Source organism: Fistularia commersonii, chromosome 15 (assembly GCF_037954325.1).
Source record: "Fistularia commersonii isolate RoL2024-O1a breed Wild chromosome 15, RoL_Fcom_v1.0, whole genome shotgun sequence".
Taxonomy (NCBI): Eukaryota; Metazoa; Chordata; class Actinopteri; order Syngnathiformes; family Fistulariidae; genus Fistularia; species Fistularia commersonii.
This window is the reverse complement of record NC_141298.1, coordinates 9,315,608-9,340,110: the sequence shown is the minus strand read 5'-3', so window position 1 is coordinate 9,340,110 and position 24,503 is coordinate 9,315,608. Positions and strand designations below refer to the sequence as shown.

General features: G+C 41.5%; 4 protein-coding genes across 5 annotated transcripts; 1 reads left to right on the top strand and 3 right to left on the bottom strand.

The window, feature by feature from the left end:
• Positions 1-453: 453 nt before the first annotated feature.
• foxi3a (forkhead box I3a) lies at positions 454-1,743 on the bottom strand. The gene is made up of 2 exons (XM_086160745.1): positions 1,077-1,743; positions 454-991 (listed from the first exon to the last, which is right to left on the bottom strand). Exons 1-2 carry the CDS (start codon positions 1,627-1,629, stop codon positions 483-485), a joined length of 1,062 nt encoding a protein of 353 aa, XP_086016871.1. The 5' UTR covers positions 1,630-1,743; the 3' UTR covers positions 454-482.
• Positions 1,744-3,528: 1,785 nt separating this feature from the next.
• On the bottom strand, positions 3,529-13,930 carry lcp2a (lymphocyte cytosolic protein 2a). The gene is made up of 21 exons (XM_086160381.1): positions 13,615-13,930; positions 13,112-13,174; positions 12,807-12,853; positions 12,623-12,703; positions 12,011-12,039; positions 11,746-11,783; positions 11,296-11,482; positions 8,142-8,236; positions 7,963-8,023; positions 7,664-7,741; positions 6,919-6,938; positions 6,366-6,385; positions 6,074-6,184; positions 5,972-5,990; positions 5,866-5,881; positions 5,687-5,759; positions 5,565-5,617; positions 5,103-5,170; positions 4,500-4,574; positions 4,234-4,383; positions 3,529-4,150 (listed from the first exon to the last, which is right to left on the bottom strand). Exons 1-21 carry the CDS (start codon positions 13,690-13,692, stop codon positions 4,007-4,009), a joined length of 1,506 nt encoding a protein of 501 aa, XP_086016507.1. The 5' UTR covers positions 13,693-13,930; the 3' UTR covers positions 3,529-4,006.
• Positions 13,931-15,464: 1,534 nt separating this feature from the next.
• Positions 15,465-18,139, bottom strand: zmat2 (zinc finger, matrin-type 2). The gene is made up of 6 exons (XM_086160432.1): positions 18,082-18,139; positions 16,944-17,043; positions 16,649-16,772; positions 16,494-16,567; positions 16,238-16,383; positions 15,465-15,927 (listed from the first exon to the last, which is right to left on the bottom strand). The coding sequence occupies exons 1-6, from the start codon at positions 18,097-18,099 to the stop codon at positions 15,784-15,786; spliced, it is 606 nt and encodes a 201-aa protein (XP_086016558.1). The 5' UTR covers positions 18,100-18,139; the 3' UTR covers positions 15,465-15,783.
• Positions 18,140-19,025: 886 nt separating this feature from the next.
• Positions 19,026-24,080, top strand: slbp2 (stem-loop binding protein 2). 2 transcript variants are annotated; one of them, XM_086160430.1, is made up of 9 exons: positions 19,026-19,232; positions 20,052-20,204; positions 20,341-20,421; positions 20,628-20,708; positions 21,397-21,540; positions 21,677-21,838; positions 22,008-22,143; positions 22,592-22,718; positions 23,929-24,080. In XM_086160430.1, exons 1-9 carry the CDS (start codon positions 19,180-19,182, stop codon positions 23,991-23,993), a joined length of 1,002 nt encoding a protein of 333 aa, XP_086016556.1. In that variant the 5' UTR covers positions 19,026-19,179; the 3' UTR covers positions 23,994-24,080. The 2 variants fall into 2 exon arrangements, with proteins under 2 accessions (XP_086016556.1, XP_086016555.1); XM_086160429.1 differs by having other exon boundaries at positions 20,341-20,427.
• Positions 24,081-24,503: the final 423 nt, after the last annotated feature.

Sequence of the window (24,503 nt, the reverse complement as noted above, 5' to 3'; positions counted from 1 at the left end):
TATGAATGAAAGTTGACAATTAAGGAGACTTTTACTATTTTATGTAGTTTTAATTTATTTTGTCCAGTTTGTCACAAAAATGACTATATCATCAGCGAAACAAGACATTTAAAACTGTGCCTTTCTTCAACATTTAAGACTAGAATTCGACTAGTGTTATATGTGCTTTAGACACAGGTTGTTGTTTATAAACCTATAATATATTGTATCTTATGACAATTAATTTGTTCATTTTATGTAACTTATAGCACTCACTCTTAACTATTAGTGTACTTAAATATAAGAAAAATAGTTTCACAACTAATCAAAGAAGACCCACTTTATTTAAATTATTCATTTAATTTATTCAATCACAAACATTTGCATTTTTTTTTTTCTACAGAAAATATAAAAAGGAAATCTAACACCATCGTCAGACACAAACACTGTTTCTGCAGTAAGTGTAAACAGGAGATCGGTTTCGACGCCGGAGCAGCAGCAGGTCACTGAAGGCCCCAGGGCAGAGCCGTGGGGGCGAAGGCGGGGGTCTGCGGCTCGTCCTGCTGCAGATGAGGGGTCGTCTGCAGGTTAGCGTACAGCGGCGGCGAATAGGAGGGGGCGGGAGACTGGGAGGCGAAAACCTGGGGCGAGGAACCGCAGGCGTCCCACTGCGGCACGACGGCGCCGGGTGAGTAGGCGGGGACGAAGCCCTGGGGAGGAGGGGGAACCAGGTCCGGTACCTGATTCCCCGAGGGTTGACTTGGGAGGATGGAGTCCGGGAGGTCCGAGAGGAATCTGCTGAGGCCGCGGTCTGATAGGACGGAGAGTTCGGGGTCAGCGGCGGGGGGCGGCGGGGGATCTGAGGAGCAGGACGACGAGTCGGATGACGAGGACGAGGAGCGTTTCTTGGCGCCCGGCGCGTTGGTGGACCTCCTCTTCCTCTTCCTGCAGAAGTTGCCGTTGTCGAACATTTTCTCACAGTTGGGGTCGATGGTCCAGTAGTTTCCTTTCCCTGCAGCAGCAATATCAATCAATCAATATGATCAACATTCAAAGAGGTTGTGAATGGAAACGTGAAATAAGTATGTCGTGCTCACCGGGGTCCTTCTCGTCTCGGGGAACCTTCCAGAAGCAGTCGTTGAGCGACAGGTTGTGGCGGATGGAGTTCTGCCAGCCCGCCTTGTTGCGGCTGTAAAAGGGGAAGTTGTCGGAGACGTAGCGATAGATTTGACTGAGGGTCAGCCGCCTCTCCGGCGCGCTCTGGATCGCCATGGCGATGAGGGCCGAGTAAGAGTAAGGCGGGCGGACGAGTCGTAGCATCTCCTCCGAGGAGGCCATGGAGAACCAGGGGGCTCCGGGGAACATCGACCCCTCCAGGCGGAAGAGCGGATGGAAGGCGGCCCCGTGGGGGAATCCCGACAAATCCGCCCCGGGATGGAGCCCCGGGTCCGGGTTGGCGTAACAGAGCGAGGCCTCGGCGTGGAGGCCGGAGGCCGGGAGCCACGGCACGGGAGGGTCTGGCGGGGCAGGCGGGCTGTAGAGGCTGATGGAGTCACACGGATCCAGGTAAAGCGAGGAGAAGTCCTGCTGGGGGAGGGAGGCTCCACACGGCAGGTCGAACAGGCTGAGCTCAGGAACGGAGGAGGCCATGGCGTCTTCGCGGCGTGAGACTTTCTGCGCTCACCTCCAGGTGTTTAATATCCTGCCGCACCTGAGTTTACACCCTGATGCCCTGCCCACCCTGCAGCCGATTGGCTGCTCACACACACACACACACAAAAGTGCACGCGCATGCATGCTCGCTGATTTGAATACCCCCCCCCCAGCACACACACACACACACACACAAACTCGCAGACAGCCCGGGGATTCTGCTCAGCTGTGATGACAGATTGAGCGTCTTTTTTTTGTTTTCCAGTTCGAGACGTTGAATCTCATTCGATTGAAGTCTTGGATTTCCAGACATTGAAAACAAAAAAAAAAAAAAAAGAAAAAGTCAGTCCGGAGGCAACACAAGAATTTGTTTTTTGATTTATCTACGGGTCACAACTAAAGGTCGTTAGCGTTTAGCCACTGATCTAGAATAGTCTCAGACAGCAATTCTAGCTTTTTAAGCTAAATAATTTGACCTAATAAAATCAGCAATTTAGGTAATAAGATATGTTCATGATGGATCCTCCTTGAGATCGGTATCTGGTTTTAATCTGAAACCATAAACACATAACTCAAGTCTAAATACTGTTTTTTTTTTCTCGTTGGAAATCAAATTAATGTGACCAATTATGTGATCAATTAAGACTCAAATTTTTCGAGAAATGAAACTTGTTTTTTCAAGTCATTTTTCAACATCCCTTTCTCCACCTCGCCAAATCTTATCTCTCGGTTAAAGTTGTGTTTAATGACCCGCAAGATGAAGTGACATCAGAGACCTCGGAGGGCTGACATCAGTGGTTGGAATGTAACTTTAATGAACTGAACCATTTGACGTGTTAATGAAAGCAGACGTGGCGGCTTTTGGGGTGGGGGACCAACAATGGTTGGGGGCGACACCACAAACAGCAGCTGATGGTTCGTCCTGCTCCGAGCGGCAATGAATAAACATCATCGGCCAGAAAAATGAAACTGAATTTTACTATTTTCCTACATTTCTATTGAATTACATCAATTTTTTTTTTTTTTTTTTTTTTTATAGAAATGACATGCAACACAAATTGAAAAATATAAAATTAATATAATGTTTATATGTAAAGAAAAATATAAAATTAAGTTGATGTTTATATATAATGAAAAATTTGGGTGCAATGCTAATAATTATGTGGCTGCTTAATGTTTGGGGTCATAATTCCTTAATCTGAACTGCATAGTTATCCACACACGTGTTTTGTTTGTGGAATAGTAAAAGTAAACGGGTGTAATTGTGTCGTGTGTGTGTGTGTGTGTGTGTGTGTGTGTGTGTGTGTGTGTGTGTGTGTGTGTGAGAGAGAGAGAGAGAGAGAGAGAGAGTGAGAAAGCAAGAGAGAGAGAGGACAGAAAAAGAGGGGTGACTGAGCTTTTTTTTTTTTTTATCAGAGGATAAAAATCTTTCCATCCAGGATAAAGGCTTGAAGGCTATAGTAAAACTTGTGCGTATGTGTGTGTGTGTGTGTGTGTGTGTGTGCGCGCACCTCTGTGGCAGTTGGCAGCATTAATCTTCGCCACGCAATGAGTTTTAAGGGGGATGCAGACAAAACAAAATGTCTGAGCTGTAACTGATGACTGGGATTATGGGTGTGTGTGTCCTTCGGTGTGTGTGTGTGTGTGTCGGTGTGTGTGTGTGTGTGTGTGTGTGTGTATAAACCTTAAGTAACAATGACAGATTTGTAATTCCAGCGGGACATGGTGAACATGGGACATGGTCTCTTGTGTTACTGCAGTTTCCAATGCGGAGGCTTGAAAGTCACATGTTGAAAAGCTAAGAACAGAACTGACCAATCACAGCAACTACTGTCAGATTATCAATCAGTAAACCATCGATCTTTAAAAGTCACTGGAGCATTCGAGAGTCCAATATTTTTTTTAATCCGATGGATTAAAAACTTTATTGACCATGGACGAATCATAAAAGATGGAATACTTGGCTGTGTTCAGATCATCTGAAGTATCAGAGCAAGTTTGAGAGCAAATGAAAAGTTTGACTGTGAGAAATAATACTGCAACAAGGAATCTGACAAAAGATGTTCAAAAAGTTTGATGAGAGAAGTAGCGAGAAGCGCGATGTGAAAAAAATCAAAAAATGTCCTTTCCCTGAACTGTCCCCCGTTCTGAATCAGGATGTTACATCGTGAACCGCTGGCAGGATCCGGTTCCAACCCGAACTGTTGGATCCAGTACGAACTGGTGGCAACAGTTTCAAACCGACGCGGATCGTTCAAAATCAGTTCAACGTAATACCGACCTGTGTAAAGCGGTTAGTAAACTAAAGCTGATTTGTGTGGATTTAGACTGCATAGATGTTCAGATCTGACTTGGTTGGGCAGCTTTGTCCAGGTCACTTGAGTCTGGTCATGTAGACGCCGGCCGGGTCAAGGAGCATACACTGGTTCTGGTGGCTTGGAGTGCGACTCTTGGCATTGATGAGGACCAGGGGTGACTTGGAGTAGTAATTGATGATGTCGCAGACAGCCGGGAAGAGCTGCAGGAGGGGATAAGAGAACGCCTGATTGGCTGAAATCCCAATCAGATCCATGCACCGCGGGGTTTCAGAATCCGGTTTACCTCCTGAACCTTCAATCCCGTTCCCAGCTGGAACTGCTGATTCTGCTCTCGGATCTGGATGTTATAGACCTTGTCCTGGTACAGGACCATGAGGGTGTAGGGCTGGTTCTCCACCTGGCGAGAACTGTCCCTCACAAGGAAAGCCCCATCCTGGTGGATAGATAGATGGGAAGATGTGTCAGATGCCGTGTGTGTGTGTGTGTGTGTGTGTGTGTGTGTGTGTGTGTGTGTGTGTGTGTGTGTGTTTGTGCGTGTGGGTGCATTACCTTGTTGACCTGTTTCAAACATCGTTCAGCCTGACCTCTGGTCACTTTACCGACATACCAGCGAGGATCCAGCACCTACACACACACACACACACATGCAAACACACATACACAAATATGCACACACACACACACACAGGCACACAACATTTTGGAAGTATTTGTATTTACATTGTTCAGTTTTCAGGGACACCCCCCCCCCCCCCGCTCACATTGACAGCAAAAGACACATTATTGTTGTTATTATTATGATTATTATTATTATTATTGTTATTTTTGTTTGGGTGCTGTACGACTTTTTATAAAACCAAAACATTTCTAAATTATGATTCACTCATGGTACAAGAGGCAGAACAGCACAGGACAGGCCTCTATTTCATTGTAATTCTTAAAAATATTTTGCATCCACTCAAAAATTCAAAGATGCTGTGTGAATATGGTTTTTATTTTTACGTGCACAGGTATGCGTTTGCCCCCCTGGTGTCTGGGACAGCACCGCCCTCTGCTGGTCACATGGGCAGTGGCAGGTCAAGTGGTGCAGGGATCTAAATCCACACAGGAACTGATAGATTCATGACAGAGACCAAAATGTGTGCGACTGACCTGCGTATGTGTCTTTGGAAACGGTGGGCGAGAGCGATCCGATCCACTGAAGCTGCCTCTGCTCATCACTAGGCGCACACACACACACACACACACACACACACACACACACAAACACACACATCATCCCGTTGTAGTACATCATCCCGTTCACTTGAATGTAAATACACGTTTTAACACATATTATCGATGAAGTCGGAACCCCCCAAACTGTATTTTGGACCATCATGTACTTATATCACAGTAGTTTATTTATATCATATATCACTTGAAATAGAGAAAAACATATAACTATTTTTCTTCAGATGGTGAAATAACACGTTAAATTGAAAGTCAAAATAACATGTTATTAGATTGGTATAATATCTTTGAAATGTTTATTTATATTCATCATGTGTGGATTTTTACTGGAAAAAAAAATGGATTGATGTTAATGGAATGATAAAAAACTTGGTATCCCACCTGAGGGCACTTTGGGAGGCAGCGAGGTCGCTGAGGCCACAGAAGGGGGAATCCTGTCAAAAACACAAGATTTAATACACAAGTTGACTTTTCGTGTTTTATCTCGACGGGGGAGTTTGTACCCGGGGTGGACGGCCGGTCCGGGCCGGGGGGACGTGCTATTTCTGATGAGGGGGAAGGTGTTGTGTTTGGGACCTGTGAAAAACAAACAGAAAACCAGAAGTAAAATGAAGGGGGATATGGATAAGTCAGCGATTTTTCTTACTTTTGTTGCGATGAATGTAATGCGAATGTGCCTCACCGTCATTCAAAGGTTGCTGCAAAAAAAAAAAAAAAAAAAACAGAAGCGAAGTGAGAATTTGCTTGGGAAAAAAATCTGAGAAGTGACAAAGAAGCGCGGGACTCACCTCTTGCCTCATGTCAAACCTGTTGAACCAACCAGAAGGAAAAAATATAGCGATCATTACGATTATCGTGTTTATCGGGAAATGTAACGGGTTGGAGCTGACCTGTTGAGTGGAGGAGGCAGCGAGGAGTTGCTCCGGCTGACAGAGGTAGAAGATGGCGGGGGGATGAGAGGTTTGGCCCTGAAAGAGGTGTCCGGTACGTCCAGCTGAGGCCTGGACATTTAGCATATATGCAACCACAAGAACGTCAAAACACTCGGCATAAACACACAACTAAAATCATGCATTGACTTGTGTGTGTGTGTGTGTGTGTGTGTGTGTGTGTGTGTGTGTGTGTGTGTGTGTGTGTGTGTGTGTGCACGTTTGTGTGTGTATGCACGTTGTAAGTGCTCACCTCCGTGGGTGTGTCCCAGGCTGTGAAACAACATGGAAGCACAACCAAGTTAAATAAAACTAGCAGTGAACTGCTGTAAGAAGCTGCTAGTGGCTAGCATGCTAACATTCGTTGTGCTAACATTTGTATTTTCTATGATTTCATAAAGAACTATGAATATGTAATGATACATAGGTAATGATATATAAATATGGCAAATTTTACATTGTATACCAGTTTTATTATATTTTTTGGGGTTATTTTATCTTGTATTTTACCCCCTAATGTTATGGATGAGCACGTTGGTTAACATGATCATTACATTGCATTGAGGCTGATTAAACATATCTGGTTATGAAAGAATTTAGTGGAAAAAGGTAATTTCTATCAAAGACAACATGAAGTGAATTAATTTTAATTAAGTTAAAACTAAAAATCTTGAATTGTGTGATGAATAGCCTAAACCTGAACAGAATAACATTCGATTCAATTGACAGGCTTTTGACCTGCTAATAAATTACAGTAGTGCGTTGCATAAAATAGAATGAATTGAATTAATTCAGAAGAAACGTACTCTCTCTGGTGTGTTCAATCCTGGCAAGACAAAAAGAAACAAGAATTCTAAATATCGGGATAACAGAAGCGTTTTTAGATCAACCAAAGTCCATTCATATACAACTGTGTGTTTTCATTCATGATCGAATACAAGTGACATTAGAAATGAGACAGAAGTGAAAACATTGAGTTGTTATCAGTAAACAGAACTCAAAACTCAAATCATGCAGGTGAAACCATGTCATCCTTTGTATTTTCATGATAAAAAAATACAAATACAATTTTTTTTCTAAAAATGTGATCATGATTATTAAATGACCAAAACTACTGTTGTGTTGGACCAGCACTACTGCTGCTACCAATGATAATAATAATCATAATAGTTTTAATAATAATGCTGATAATGATAAAATATAACACCTCCACCAACAACAACAGTAATAATAATAATAATAATTATTATTATTATAACAATAATAATAATAAAGTTTTTATTAATTCATGAGAGGATGGCGATACCTATATCATATACCTATACCTATACCTATACTATATCAAATCTTTGTACTTAAGACCTTAAAACACTTGATAGCCTTAACCTTGACACTTTATATTTTATTGTATTTCTTATTCTCCCTCCTTCCTGCTTTTATCTATTATTGTTATGTTTTGCTTGAAACTCTGGCACAACAATTTCCTTAGGGATAAATAAAGTTGTTCTTATCTTATCTTATCTTATCTTATCTCATCTTATCTTATCTTACCTCTGACAGAGTGGAAGTTGGATCCGGACATTCGTCCCGGTTTGTTTTCTCTGAAGACTTGCGGAGGTTCTGGAGCGGCTGAACAGAAGAGCAGATTGAGGTGTCAGAGTACAGCTAGGATGCCACCAAAACATCCTCAGTTTGATTACTCCTTGTTGGTATATTGTGTAGGAAGCAAATACATAAAAGATACATAAAACCCATAAAATTCTGTTAAATGAGGTTTCTTAGTTTCACAGGTCAGATTACCGATGGAAGATTTAAAACAGTAAATTCGCAGTTTATCAGTGGATACTGACGTTTCCCTGCGGGGAGTCCAGTGCTGCGAGGTGAGGGATCTCTCCTATGCAACTCTCGGGGCTGCAAACACACAGCAACTTTTTAATAATCAATAACTGCTACTGGTTAGTGAGCAGTGTACTAGCCTCTCTTTTTTTGTAAGGCCGCCATATTTTAAAAAATTGCTAAAAATGCTCACCATGCGAGGGGACAGCGCAGGGTCGGCGGGAACCGGGGGGCGAGGACTGATGGCGGGGGGCCGGCCTCTGGTCGACACATGGTTGTCTCTGTTATCTAAAATGGAGAGGTAGTCAGCCTTCACGCCAGGAAGCAGCTGGTTCCTGACTGCGTTATAAAAACTCAGCTGTTACCGCCTTTTTTTTTTTTTTTTCAAATGTCATTACTGTAAGTCATACATATTCATGATGTTGTGGGGGAAATAAAGCAGAACGGTTCATTTCATCTTGCATTTTTAATGTCAAGTCATAAAAACGCTAAACTCTAAAATCTTCACGTGTAAAGATAAAAACAGAATTTGACCATGGACTGCAATAGCGGCCGTCTCAAGAGGTGGGGGTTTGGCCTGAAGATCAGTCGCGGCAAGACAGAATACATACAAGAGGAGCGGTGAGGTTACAGGGAATGAAGATGAAGAAGGTGAAGAAAAGCAGAAGTTGGAGAAAATTGTTAAGATAGTGGAGAGGTGTAAAACAAAGAGATGAGTGGCGCCATTGTGTCTGGTTTACAGATGGTGAGGAGATAATAGAAGATGAGGAGATTCTTTTTAGGCGCAAGGAGGATGGAGAGGATCTGGATTGAGTCCATCTGAATGGAAACACCTGTTAGATGCTCTGGAGTTTAAGTCAGAATGACGCGTTTTGGACACCGTCGCTGAGGGACGGTGAAGATCTGGGATCCTGAGCTCGGAAGGCAAGAGAGGAGGTTAATGGATGACAAAAAAAAAGAGGAAGAGACGATGATGATGTACATGACAAACTACTCGCAGTTTTTACGATAAAATACTTGTGTGTTCGCTATTCAACTTGTTGGATTTGCAGTATTGCCATTCATTATTAGTACCACCAAATATACATGGTATTACAAATTTTGTACTTGTACCAACATGGGTGTCATCTATGCGTCAGAGTACCACAACATGAGAGTAGTACTACTCGCATACCGACACATTAGCGCCATATTGTTCATGATTTCTAGAGATATTACTGAGTGGATACCACCCATCCAACTATCTTTCCCCCCCTGGGAGGCGTCCAAAATGAAAAATAAGCACATCCGCTGCCCAGTCAGGAATGGGTGCTGGACCATAAAAAAACAGAAAAGGTTGAAAATATCTGCCCACCTAGGGGACTCCAAAGGAAAGGTAATTCATTTCAGCGCGATTCTCCTTCAGGTACTTAACAAAATGTTACCATGGCGCCATTTTTAAATGGGTGATTCCCCACATTTGCTGCCCATCACAAATTAAACCAGGGGTGTCAAACTTATTTTGGTCTGGGGGCCACGTATGGCCCAATTTGATGTCAAGGGGGCTGGACCAGTAAAATCATTAACTAGTAGTAACACTAAGTAACACTAAGTCCAAATTTTTCCTTAGTTTAAGTGTAAAGGAGGTAAATTCTAGAAATCTTTATATGTAATGAACTGTTCCTATAATGAAGATGTTGAGGTTCTCTTTGGGAGTGACCAGGATGGATAGGATCAGGAATGAGTCTATCAGAGGGACGGCACATGTTCGATGTTTTGGAGAGAAGGTCAGAGAAGCCAGACTGAGATGGTTCGGTCATGTACAGAGAAGAGATAGTGAATATATTGGTAGACGGATGCTGGAATTGGAGCTGCCAGGCAAGAGGTCTCGAGGAAGACCAAAGAGAAGATTTATGGACGTAGTGAGAGAGGATATGAAGGTAGCTGGTGTGGGAGAGGAAGATACAGAGAATAGGGTTAGATGGAGAAGGTTGACTCGCTGTGGCGACCCCTGACGGGAAAAGCCGAAAGAAGAAGAAGAAGAAGAAGAACTGTTCCTATAAAAAAAATACATGCCGAATTAATACTAAAAATTAATATTAAAAAAGAATTGATGAAATTGCACCCTAAAAATATTTTTGAGTTAAAAGAGAAAATCTTGTCCCTATTGAAAAATTTGCCACTAGAATTTATTGCAAAATTGATTGGTAGCATGTATAAGAGGAGGTATAATGTTTCCAAGACTAATGATGGCTATTCTAGTTATTAAATCAGTCTTTAATTTTGACCCTTTTTTTTTGCTATCATTTTTGTGTTTTTTATAGAAATAAGAAAAGAAAAGATCGTTTTAACAATGTCACCAGGCGTTTTTTTTTTCATAAAAAAATCATTTTGTTTTCAAATTTTGAAGCAAAACTACATTGCAAAGTTACTTTTTAATTTTTTCCTTACCCATTTTTTTTTAACCCACTGTATAAAACCCCCAGATGCATGTGAGAAAAAATACGGGCCGCACTAACACAAAGATTTGATTTCAGGCAAGGGGCTACAAAATATTGTTCCGAGGGCTGCAAGTCTGAGACCCTTGAATTAATCACAGCCTCTATACCAGCAGTTACAAAAGGCACCTCTTGCTAAATATATATTTCTTATCTTCTTCTTGTTCAGATATAGGGCACAAAAATAGATAATCCTAAATATGTAAAGAGATGGAGCTAAACATTATTGATCAGAAAAACATGACAGGAGAACATTGAAGAATCAACATTAAAAATAAAGTCAAGAGGCTGTGGAGGAAATGGAAAGTACATGGCAAAAACAGCAAAATAGACAAAATCATCTCTATAGACATGGTCTGATATCAAAATCTTCATTTATACCTTGTGTTCCCAGTGTGTAGATCCAAAAAAGTTCACGTTTTAAAAGCATAGAGTTTGGGTCCCCACCCATTTTACAGCCTCAATGCTTAAGTACATTAGGGTGGAGACATTATGTTTGGCTTCTTTAAAATATACCGCTATCAGGTTTAAGGCCACTTGATTTCTGATGGCACTGTGATGCTCAGTGATGCAGGTTTTTAACTATTTGTTTTTCCAATGTATGTTAAACAAAATGGGCATTGTAGCATATAAATAACATGTGTGGCGGAACAGTGGCGGAACATGAAATCATACCTCTTATGTTGTATTTCTTACCTGTGTGACGATGATAAAAAATGCTAGTTTTATATATATAATGTATAAATATATAATGGACATCCAGCCATATCATGGTTACTCAAGAAATGAATTTTTGACCTATTTCAAAGTACAATTGGGGATTATGGAACATACATAAGTGTTTTTTGATTGAATTGGGATTTTATTTACCGATGTAGTCTCCATGGGGCAGGGTAGAGTTGATCTTTGGAGGCAGGTCTTCTGCCGGCTCGGAGGGAGGAGGCTCGTAATCGTTGGCGCCATCGGGATCATCGTTGGGCGACTCGTAATCGCCAGCACTGCCGTCTTCGTCGCCACTGTAGGGGCTCTCGTAGTCATCGTCGAAATCGTCGTCGTCCTTCGTGTGTAGATTAAAAAATTAAAAAAAAAGTGAAAGGCATTTTTGAACTTTTTTAGATTTTTTTTTTTTTACTTCTTTTTTTGGGATTTCCTGTGATTTGTTAATTCAGCTGCTTTTCTCCCGTAATTTTTTAGAATATTTTTAATGATGTTTTTAGATTCACTAATTGCGTTAGTAATTTTTTCAAATGAAATCCAAAAAGCACTCGATCACGCCATGAGTTCAAGCAAAATAATAAAAAGTTGAAGATAAGTACTTACAAATTCGCCGTCATCCCAGCCTGAGAACTCTGCTGCAGCTGTAAGATGAGAAATAACTTGATACATATGTGATAGTAAGCTCATAAGTCACCATGAAGTTTATTGTTTAGTAATAAGACACTATAATGACATTACAAGTGACACATTCGTAAATGCTCAGAATTTGCCCTTGAAAATCCTCTGGTTGGATTTTGGTGCGACTCCTGATAAAAAGGCCGATAAGTTATCGATAATATCATCATGACTGATGCAACTGAGCTCCCACCTGGTTCATGGAATTTAGGAGGTGTGATCCTGCAGGAGAAAGAACAACACAAAACACACACACAAAGACGGTCAGTCGTCCGGAGGGAGGCGATGAAAAGGTTGAATTATCATTGGCTTTGACGTGAAACTAATTTAAAAAGGGGCCAGAACATTTTTTTTATCAAAAAGCTTGAAGTGATGTAATAGTGTTCCCATAATGGTAAAAAAAAAAAGCGTCACGCTTTATTGTAATAGGAAGTGTGGTCACATTAGTTAAACACAAACAAGCATTTTGGGCCAAATAGTAATATCAATAATTCTAATAATGAAAACTATAAACACTATATTACATATCACTGAGCTATTTTTTTCTAAAAATGTGACCGCAATAATTATTCAATGATGACAGTAACTACTACCCTGTACTACTGCCACTGCGAGTGATGATGATGAGAACAATAACAATAATAATAATAATAATAATGATATAAATAATAATGATGATAACAATGGTGATAATAATAGCCATGATGATGATAATGATGGAATTAATAATTAGTTCAAAGTGAAATTCGGAAAAAGGTGGTTTTCACATCTCCACGGCAACCAGGATGAACCAATCATTTCTGACCTTGTCGGGGGAATTTTCTTGCCGAACAGGCCTCGCCGCTCCTCCCTCTTGCTGATCTCGGCGCTGAGCTTGGAGACCAACCTGTGGAGGACGGAGAGGGGCACAGGGGAACCGTCACCACCGACAGAGTGAAACTGGAGCACCGGAAGGTTATCCAAAGGTATGAAGGAGGAGAGGAACTTACGGGACGTTGAGTTTGGGGAATTTCTGGAGGTCATTGTCGCTTATGTTCTGAGGGCAGGGAAAAAAAAACACTCGTGACAGAAACTTCGTCTCGAAAGGAGGACGGGAAGTTCTCCATCTTCACCCACCCGTCTCCTTCTCTATCCCCATGGAGTCTTCTCCCAGAACACCCCCCCCAAATTCCCTCATCTATCACCACATCCTCCACCCCTGCCTCAGACCTTCCCTTTCCTTCTACCCCTACTTTTCCGGTTCCCTCCTCCTCTCTATTTTTTACCTTTCCCCTCAAGACAGAGACAAACTCACCACAAATCTGCTTCCACTGATTGAATACTTCAGTACCGCCTTATCGCATCCAGTCAGACTCATCTGCGACACACACATGCACACGCACATGATTGCAAAACAAACACAAAAAAGTGAAAGAGTGTTAATATGTGGTCTCAATTTATACAGTGCTCTATGCTAGCATTCAGCTGTAGCATTCACCCATTCACACACACAAACACACACCAGTGGCAGAGCTGCTGTGCAGGGCAATAACCGGGCCAACCTGGGCTTCGGTGCTTTGCCCGATTACACTTCGGCGTGCAGGAGCAGGAAAATGGAACTGTCAATCATTTCTATTGTGATGTCATCTAGCTTTGTGAGTGTGTGTGCGACACATGGGGCCCTGTGAAGTCGGCCCGCCGACAGACAAACAAGGCTTCCAGAAGGATAGATTCTGACCACGAGCCAAGGCCTCACTTGTAAAATCGAGGAAGTTGAGCGAGAGAGAGAGAACAAGAGAGAGAAAAAAGATGGCTCACCCTCTTTAGGTAGTCGGCGAGCTGCTGAGGGCTCCACGACATGACCTCCGACCTGGACGGCACCCTCTCACCACTCATCCTGCTCAGACGGCCCACCGATCCAGTCCTGTCAGGGGAGGTGTTTTATGGAGATGGACGGAGGCCGCGTCGTCCGGGCGCCCTCGCGGCAAAATAAAAGCAGACGGGCGTCACACGTGTCACTTCCTGCCTGGCTGTCCGTCCAATGTACAAACCGAGAGCGAAGATAAAACAGCCGACATGTCGGGACGGAACCAAGATGGCTTCCTTCTCTCTTGCACTTGTTCCGCCGCCCCCCTCCGCCGCCCTTATCCTTAGAGGAAGTGACTCTGTTGCGGGGGAGAAGTGGTGGTGGGGGTTGAAGCCTCTTTTGTGACCACAGAATAGAAAAACGTCAACTGCTGCTTGCTTTATGTAAATTATTTCCACGTCCTGGACATTCAGGAGGTCCTTGAAACCAAGGGGGGGCGGGGGTTGCACTCTCACTTCTCTCTGCCGTGACCCAAAGGCTTGGACCCTACAGGCAAGAGTTGGGTTTAAAAGGGACCTCTAAAAAACAAAGTTTCCTGCGGAGGCCTGGAGGTCACAACATATCAGACGTGTCCAACATAAAAATAGAAAATTTCCTGTATCTCCATCCCACATCGCTTATTATCGCCATCTTTGGTGAAATATCTTAACCCATTACCAGGAAACAGTGGTGATTTCATAAGTGGAACTACAGTCATGGCTGTAACTGACGTACAACAGCCAGACATCTATCCTTAAGATCTGGTAGTTAAAAGTCTATTTAATATTACCAGCTTGATGAGCGATGAAAAAAAAAGTTTGATATCAGGGTCTGATTGGCTGAAGTGTCTTTCCTGATTCAACGCAGGCTATATTTTGATTGTTCAGCACTGCCTCCCACCAATACTCACACACACAAACACACACTCCTACACCACTGCCTCCTTCCTTCTGTTTGTAATGATTCATCGTGCGCAAACTTCAGTGTGTAGGTGAATAGTTTGTAAAACTGCAAAGACAATGTTAAATGTCATTTCTCGTGTTTCTTGAGAGATTTCCTCTGAGGTACATGTGATTTCGGGGCTATTTTAAAATGTGAATTTTCTTATTTTACATTATTTAAGGGATTTAATCGAAAATTAGTCATTTGGAATATTTATCTATGTTTTTGTAGTTCGATGCATGGCTTTTCTGAAGGCAGTTGGTGTGAGAGAGGAGGATACAGAGAATAGTTAGATGGAGGTCTATTCGCTGTGGCGACCCCTGTAGGGAAAAGCCGAAAGGAGACGAAAAAGTTCTATACATGGATTTTGTGTGTTAGCTTAAAGCAATTGGTTCAGTCTGCCTCCGAATTAGGATCACGCGCACGCAGTTCTGCTTACTGGTAAACACAGTGGACGACTTGAGGCGTTGCGATGTCTCGCTCAAAACCCTAATGACGGTAATGGTTGCATGTGTGCGTGGGGGTAGTTTCCATAGTAACAACCCCAGCCCCAAACTTCTGGCATTTTCACAACTGATTAAGAAAAAGATTAGCAAGATAAACTTTAACACGAATGATATTTGCCAAATGAATAAAAAAATAATCAAATGAGAAATTCGTAAAGCATTATAGCAGGAAAACACCCATTCAAGTTCTAAGACAATTAGGAACATACAGAAGTAATGTCAAGGACAGGGATAGAAAGGAGGATGCGTTTATTTTTAATCTATCTAATTGATATCTAATACAGAAATAAACTGGCAAAATGAAGTTGAATGTTGTCCAAGTTTCTTGTGTGAAATTCAACAAATTAAAATAAAAAATGCATTTTAAGTTTGCATTTACTGCTTTAAAAATACTTTTTATTTTAACCTGTTGAAAGTGTTTACACACAAAAGATTGAATTTTAGGTTTAAAAAATATACAATGCATAATATGTCATCCACTGAAAGGTACATCCTGGGGAGGTTTTGGTCTGATGTTCCTCCATTTCCATGAGGTTCTCTTCAGTTTCAGCAGTGCGTCTGTCAGCAGCAATTGACAGTTTTCTCAACAAACGGGAATGAGGTGAAAAAAAATGAGCAAAACAAGAGTCTGGTTGGGAAAACAGGGGGGCAGTGCAGAAAAAGACTTCCTGTCCCACTGTGCCGCCATCACTGTCAGTGGCTCTTCTTTGACGAGCCGAAGCCAGAGAATCCCATCACGGCCGCCATCTCATCATCCTCTTCCAAGTCCACCTCATCCTCCGCCCTCCGCTTTCTGTCCCTCTGCTTCTCCTTCCTGTAGGCCTTCGCCTTCTCCTCCTTCCCAGGACGAACACAAAACATGTTCAGGTGTTTCTCAACAGTTCGGTCAGTAACAAACATAAAACTGAATCACTATTGGGGTCCACTGCGGGCAAAAATGGGTCCCAGATGCTTCTCAGGTATTTTACATATTAAATCTGCAACTGGCTTGAGCTTGTTTGAATACAACCGACCTTTGTGTGTGTGTGTGTGTGTGTGTGTGTGTGTGTGTGTGTGTGTGTGTGTGTGTGTGTGTGTGCGTATGCATGTCAAGCCCTCACTATCACAGTAGTAAAGTTCAACACTCCTTGGTGGGATAAACTCTCACCTCCTCCCTTAGCTCCTTCATCCTCTCCTCAAAGTCGTACTCTTTTTGTTTCTCCTCCATCTTCTTCTTGTTGACCTCAAAGCGCTTCTTCACCTGATCTAGAGACGAGCGTTCCACACGCATGGACATTCCCAGGTTCCTTTGGTCTGCATATAGGCACGTTCAAACACGACACACATATACATGAGAAAATAGACATGTACAAAATCTGTTTGTAAAAAAAAAAAAAAAATACACATAATAACCTTGCACTTACGTTTCTTTCCATTAATATGATCCAGGAAGTTGATGGAATCTTTCACCACACAGTCGCACACATTACAGTAATAACTGGGAGAGAGCAGGTAAGCAAAACGTCAGGGTCAGACCAGGATGAGAGCGTTCATGATGTCATGTGGCAAGTGGACATACCCCCCCATCTCTGCCTGTGGTGTGGTTTTGGTGATGACAATTGTCTTCCCAAGTTTGGACTCCAGATCCACTTTGTAGTCTCTGTGCCGAAGCAGGTCTCGTTTGACCGGTGGTGCAGTTTTCCCTTAAGAAGAAGAACTTTTAATACCCAACATAGCCTACACTTGCAGACATATGTAACTTTGACATTTCACATAATTTAGATCATAATTAACTCCAGTGGGAACATAAACTACATATTAAGAACTCACTCTTTTGACTGATTGGCATTCAAACAACAATGACTGTCTCTCACCATCTCTCCTTTCTCTTTCTCTCTCCTCCACCAATCGCTTCTGAGCAAGATTTTCATATTCATCTTTATCCCACTTCCTGCGGAAGTCATTCTTACTGGACTGAATTGTAGAAAGAAGAAAAGCCAAGGTGATGGATAATAAAAACAGATGAACAAGGGGACAAAAAAAGAAGAGAAGAAAAAGGAAGTATAAGACATGTGCAGTAAGATAACCAGGAGGTGGGAGAAGAAGTGAAGAGAGAATGAAAAGACATGGAGGATAAATTAATAATCTTTTCCAAATTTCACACAATGTATTGTCTCTTACATGTTTATTACAGATCTGATAAGCGCCCTAGTTCTCTCTGACATCCTTGATATGGTTTATTTCCAAATATATTATTGTCATTGCAAATCAACTTAATTTACTTTTAAACCAGATTTTGATGCATGGATCAATAGAAAAACGTATGTATAAATGACTAGATATTCAAAATAAGACACAACAAATAACTGACATGACAAATCATTTTGGAATTACATGAAACATTTTTTCACGTGTTTAAAGCCCTCCAGTAGGAAACATAATTTAGATCCCTTTAAATGGTTTACGAATCCATAATAAAATAACTACAAAGTCAACTATTTTCTTCATATGAAAAGCAAATGGGTTGATGGGCTTATTTTACGGAATGTTAAATTCTTTTTGAATTGATATTTAAGGGGGTTTCATAGTCATTTTCTTTTTTGATTCACGGTCATGACACATTTCCTATGTGGACCGGAAGTGTGCTTGTTGTTGTTGCTGCTGGCGAAACAAGGGCTAACTTTCTTTAGCATATATTGTCCTAAGACGGCGATACGTGAAACAAAGTCGCACAGATCCAAATAGTTAATTTTCCTGTTAGTCCACATTAAAACGCTATGCTTGGCTGGAACGGAGTTCTACAGATTTAAGGCTTACGTTTGTGCCCGTAATGAAGCTAACTACCATGGTTGCTAGGTGAGTTGGCTCAAGCCTGTTCACCCAGGTTCAATCGAAGAAGCTTGAAAAACTATTAGTAACTGAAATACGGCGAACATAGTAGTGCAATTTCATGTTAATAAATTGCTGGATATTTATATGTTGTCAATTAAAAAAGAGAAAGAGAGAACGAACCCCACTGCCGGACGCCATCTTGTTTACTTGGTGACAACTTCCGGTTGGAGCGAGTCAGCGTGGATCTTCGAAGAAGAACAACGCCGCCTGTGGACCGGAAGACGACCGGATTCATAACAACGTATTTAGGTCTGATTGGAACCCCGATGTAAAGTTTTGGTAAAAACAACCACACCAATCAATATTTAATTCCCAAGAGTATTTAACAGTGGAAACATCAGCACATTAATTGCTGTTTTGCATCACTGTCTTGCAATATCGGGAACTTCTCTGCAGTTTCATGGTAACTTTTTTGCCAATATTCAGACACTTGCTCTGTGATGTGTTGCTACTGCTTGTTAGTCATGAGATTAACCTTGACTTTTTTCTTAAATTTGTCAAATAACAAAGACTTTTTTTTCAAAGCTATTCAACAAGACAGACATTATGTTGGGTATTTATTTCATTAATCAACTTTACAAAGTTTTTCTATAGCTGTAAAGATATATAATGTTCAACTACAATACATGCCTATTCTTTTCTATTCTATTTACAAAAGTGGCAACCAGTGACAGATGGATGCAGGTGACAATATAGTAACTCAGTTTTACGGCCATTGCATCAAGCAGTCCTTTCCCTCACTGTGTAAATCCCCAGATGACATCTTTCACGTTCTTTTCTTCTTTTTATTGAACTCTATACTTTTTTTTATAATTAATGTAATTAATCAATATTTAATTCATTTCAGATTTTTACTGTATTTTTTTAATATCCATTTTTCTCTAGAGCATCTGGAGACACTTTATGATTCTATGCATGTAAAGGCAGATAGATAGGTAGATAGATAGATAGATAGATAGATAGATAGATAGATAGATAGATAGATAGATAGATAGATAGATAGATAGATAGATAGATAGATAGATAGATCATCTATTTTTTTAAGTTATTTTGTGTTTTTTGTCGTTCTTTAAAGATGAGCATTTGGACATTTTCAGGTGACCTGGCCGGAAGTGGCCTTTGCAGGCCACGCCCCCTGCAGGTGCGACTCATTAAAAAGCATTGAAAGCGGAACAATGGCGTCTTAGCTTTCGGAAGGCGCCAAACTCTGAATCCATCATGTCAAGCAGCGGCGTGGAAACAGCTGCCCAGAGCCCACTACTCTCCTCCAGGTTGGTCAACCCCTAAAATACCAGATTAAGCGACCCCACGAAACCCACGGGTTACACGTACACGCCTTCGTGTCAGAGGAAATCTGTCGCCAGCACGTGGAAAACTGTTTGGTTTGAGCTGTCATATACGCGCGTCAATCTAACAAGCTAAGCGAAATGTTCGCTTCCTCTTGTAGCTTTTCACATTAAAAGACAGTGCTTTTTTTTTTTTTTATCTTGAAAAAATGTAGTTTTATATCAGATGAGTTAAATCACATCTCTGGCCACATGTTTTTTCCTTCTTTTTTTGTGCCGACGATGTGCGCAAACTTAAAATGTTGAAAGATTAAGTTAAATTTAGAACAGTTCAAATATGCTATTCAGGACTGGATGAAAAGCCTGAGATGATTTGATTTTAAAATCCCATATTTTGTCTTCAGTTACTACAAATAAAAATATGTATACACACCAACACTTCCAATCTACTACAGCAGTGTAAGTCCGTACCTACATGGGTAAAATTTCATAAATTAATATATACGCACATTAAACACTTGTACCTCAAGGATCCTTAAAGAGAGGATGAGCAAGGCGGACACGAGTGGTATCCTGTCACATTTGTGTAGCTTTTTAAAAATCTCCTAGATGGTGGCACACTTTTGAACTGCCATTGTGAAGTATGGAAGCCATAGAGCCGTGCAAACTGTTCAGGAAAATATTCCAGCTCTCAACCATTTCAATGTGATAAATGTATGAATATGATTATAAAAAGCATTTCCAAGGTTTGAAGAAGTTTGGTGCTTCACTTATCTAATGTTGAAATTGATCCATGTGTCACAGCTTCTGCTTCAGCCCACGGTCCTGTGTTTGTGCAAAGGGCTGGTCGGCCGCGGTTTGGAGCAGTCTGTCCGACCCACTGCTAGCCGCCGGGTGCGCTGCTCCCGAGCCGTGGCTCCTCCCAGAATGCAGTTCTGTCTACGACAGTCTGGTCAGGTGAGTCTGAGAGTAAGTGCTGTTGAATTGAGTTTTATTAAGAAACTAATCCCAGTGGTTGGACACTTAAAGCTTTTGAATACAATGTCATTGCAGAACAGAAATTTATTTCCAGTAAATGTTTGTCCTTCCACAGTAACATGTCTCCCATCTCATCGTCTTCCCCTGCTCTGGGCCTGCCAGGAGCAGACCGAGCCTTTGGGAACAAACCTCGAAGGTTTAAGTTAATTTTAAGTTTACTGACACCAAGAAACAACTGGCACGATGATTTAACTTTCACGATCTTTAGGAAACTTGGATTCAGGAGGCTTAAAGTCCAAATGAACACAAGGACATTATCTATTGTTCTAGAGAACTCACTTGACTTCTACATAATCTCTTGTCTCAAAGCAAGTTAATATTGATCCAGATTCTGTCGTTCAGGCCGTCCATCTTGGAGCGATGCATCCTCAAAGTTTCTACCAGCAGCATCGCCGTGGGAACAGATGACCTCGAAAACAAGAGGTTAGAAAAGGAAACCACCAAGATGTCACTTAGAAGGGGATTATGTATTTTGGCTTGGAGGAAAGACCTTTATAAGAAACTAACCATTTGAAAGCTAAATTTCAGAAGGGGTCAGTGTGTTATTTACCCATTGCAGGAAAAGTTTCTCTGTAGCATTTTAGACAGGGAAATCACCCAGTTGACGGTAAAACGTCCATTTAATGAGCAATAGCTGTTGTTGGCCACAGCCACGCCACACAAGACTGCAATACAACTAAGTGTTTCCGCTCAATTCCAGGTGAAAAAAAAAAAAAATTTCTTGCACCCCAAACGACACCCACAAAATTCCCAGCAACCCCAAAATCACACAGAAAACCAGCATCAACATAAACCCCAACATTCGTGACCCGCTACAGTATTTTACCCATCATTAATGAACCATGAGCAGTGGGCCGCCACGGAGCTGTGTACGGGGAACAGTTAGGGGTTTAGTGTTGGCTCAGCAACACTTCAGCAATGAGCTCAGGAATGGAACCAGGAATATTCTGTTCCAAGATGACTGTTCTTAGCACCTAAGCCACACCACCCTGAAATTGGTGTTTTCAAACTATTTTGAAATCCCTCAATTTACATAAAAGTATAGCTTCACCCCCCCCTTCCCTTTCTCCCGCCTTTTTTGAAACTGATCCTTAAATCTGCAACAACTAAGACCGCCCCTGGGCCGCTGCTTCTCCCGCCTCCCGGACCCGGCCAACACTGAGACCAACGCCGCGGTTCTAAAGCGACGACAAAAACAGATCCAGTACGGCAAGAACACCAGCGGCTACCAGAACTACGTGCAGCAGGTTCCCAAGTAAGACCCCCATAAACCGCTCAAGACACATTATTGACCCTCACAATCTGAGAGTTGGAAATTGTGTGTGACATTCAGCTTCCTCACTGGTAGGACACCAGCAGACGAATCATTAACCCCTACCTCTCCTCCTCAGACACCTACGGGACCCCAAGCTCCACCCTTCAACCCCCAACAAGTACAGGAAATATAGCCGGCGCTCCTGGGACATGCAGGTGCGTCTGTGGAGGAGAGCGCTGCATCTGTGGGACCCGCCCCAGCTGGACACCGTTGAAGCTCCTGATCCTGTGGAGCAGCTGTGGGTGCATCTTTTTAAAAAAAAAATAAAACACACGCGCACCAACAGAGCCTCTTCCTGCAGAATATACATACCTTTTGAGCCTTTTTTAACTCTCCTTCCCCCCAACCTTTATGGTTTCATACTGTAAGACTCTTTGATTTCTTCACTTTTCTTCTGCCTCTTGCAGACAGAGTCAGCTGGCTAAGATGACTTCTGACCTCTGCGAGGACCGAGCAGAGAAGCAAAGAGAGACCCCAGCCCCCTCTGTGTCCCCACTAGTGGCGGGGATGTTGCCTGGACCCTGGACTGTCCCCCTGTCCCCGGTACAAGTAATATTGATCTCAGAAGGCAAAAAAAATCAAAGAATATCATAAAAAAAATCAAAAAAGTATTGTTTTCGAATTACGTTTTTGTTTTTTGTTTTTTTTTAACAGATCTTTCTGCAATGTATCTGCTAGCTCTTAGTACTTTTCAAAAATCTATCTGTTACTTTTTACTCTACAAAATAGGTTAGAGGGAGGGAGAACTAATGACTTTAGGTTACGATTGGTCTGGTGTATGTGGGAGGGGTTTGACATTTAAATTTGATGTTTGGGTTATTTTTATTCTTTGAAAAATGTTCCTTTTCTATTCAATTGCATTTTATTATTTGCAAGATGAAGCAAAACATTAATGCAATGGGAAGTCTAGTGTCTGGCTATTTGGCAGTCATAGCCAAGGGGGGAGTGGGAGGGAAAAAAAATCTGCGGTCTGAAACTTGTTTATCTCCAGGAGCCTGAAAGTAGCCACCGGCCTCCTCGTTCTCCTCCCGGCCTCAGCTACTCCTTGAGGAGTCAGCTGACGAACGACAACATGACAGACTGGCTCCACCTCCTGCTGGAGGCCAACAGAGCCCGAGGTGAGATGCTCAAATTTTCAGTTTTAGTCCATTGTTGTGGTTGTTCCGTGCTGTTCTGAGACCCGCCAGTAGAGGATGCCATGTCAACGATGCATTAAGCTGTTGAGACACTTAAAAAGATGGACGTGAAAGACTCAGATGTACTGTGGGGAGTTGTTAGCATTTCAGAGTTCTGAATTTTCTAATAAGATAAATAACAAGCTCATCTCTATCCCTTGACCCCGGATGCTGTGCTGGCACTTTATAGTCAGTCTTCACAGTTGAAATCGAAGAGGATATCAAGTACCCATAGTTTTACCAATAAAATATAGTACAGAAATATATTACATGGGTGTAAATGTTCAATTATTGTTAATCCTAATACTTTATGCAAGGAGAATATTTGACTCTTCTACACAAAAGATTTAGCTTGTAAGTTATATTTTATAATTAAATACAAAGTTCAATTTTCTTTTCACACATATGCCTCAAAAACTCTTCCATGAACATACCCTATTTCAAAAATGAGAACTTGTTATTTGACTTTTTTTTTTTGGTCTATTTGAGACTAATTTCTGTATATAAAATGAACTGAACTAACACAATCTCAACAAAATTTTGTGTAATGTGAATGCTTTCTTCCAAGCATTTGAACTGTGGAAATATTATAGCATGCTGGGCACCTAAGGTTATAGGAATGAAGTTGCAGTTTAATCTGAGGATGAAAATATGATTTAAGACTTCTTGTTTTTCATATACATATATGAAACAGTAATACTAGATATTATTTCTCACTCTAATTTCTATGAGGATATTGAAGCTTTTTTTCTCTTTACCCCAATCAATTGTCCATGAATAATAAAACGGAATTTTAATGTCTGTGCAGAAAGCTAACTTAGACCCCACTGACTTCACAATGCCTGCATGGCTACAAAAAACAAGCTTACTTAATTGAAATTAAGATACACAAAACTGTAAGACAAACAGATGAGGCCCCCTGCAGCTGGATGCATTATGACCGCTTACATTGACTGAGTCGGAATAGTTTCACGCTATCTAAGGAGCATTTCAAGATGTTTAATAGATATGTAATGCAATACTCTGACAGAATAGTAATTGGTTACATTGGGAGTACGTTGTAACACTTACTTAAAGCTCTTCCGACCTTAAATGCAAAAAGTCAAACCATTTATCCTGACCAGCTAATACTACACTCTGTTCTGTGTTTTAGATCTGGACCAGGATGACCAGCAGGTCCCTGTGGTTTCTGACCAGTTCTTATGGAATCCTTACTGATGTGTGTATGTGTGTGTGTGTGTGTGCGTGCCCCTTCCAGTGTATATTTGTCTTTTTAAGATTGGAGGCGTTAATAAAACCGCAGGGGTGTGATTGTTATCCAACAATGAGCCCGCTGCCCCACCTTCCTGGGTGGGGTGGGGGGAAAAGGGAGGGTTGAACACATTTTTGCACTTTGTTCTGAATCAGATGAAGCACATTTCACCTTTTTTGTTTGTTTGTTGTTTTTTTTTTTGTTTGTTTTTTATTATCACTGAACCGCTACTTTCACCAATTTTGTCTCTGAACCCTTTTTGATATCACTTCCTGCTGTCACTCCCCCCTCATCTGTTAGGCTTTGGCCCCTCCTCTTCCTTCTCCTTGTCAACCTCCATGTTTTTTCTAAAAAACAAAACCTGAGTATCAGGGAAAATAGCTGTCGCTTTTTGTTTGAGGTTACTTTTACTTGTTTCTCAACTTGCGCTGCTTTGAATGTTAAAAGCTGTGAAATTAATAAAGATTTAAATAAAG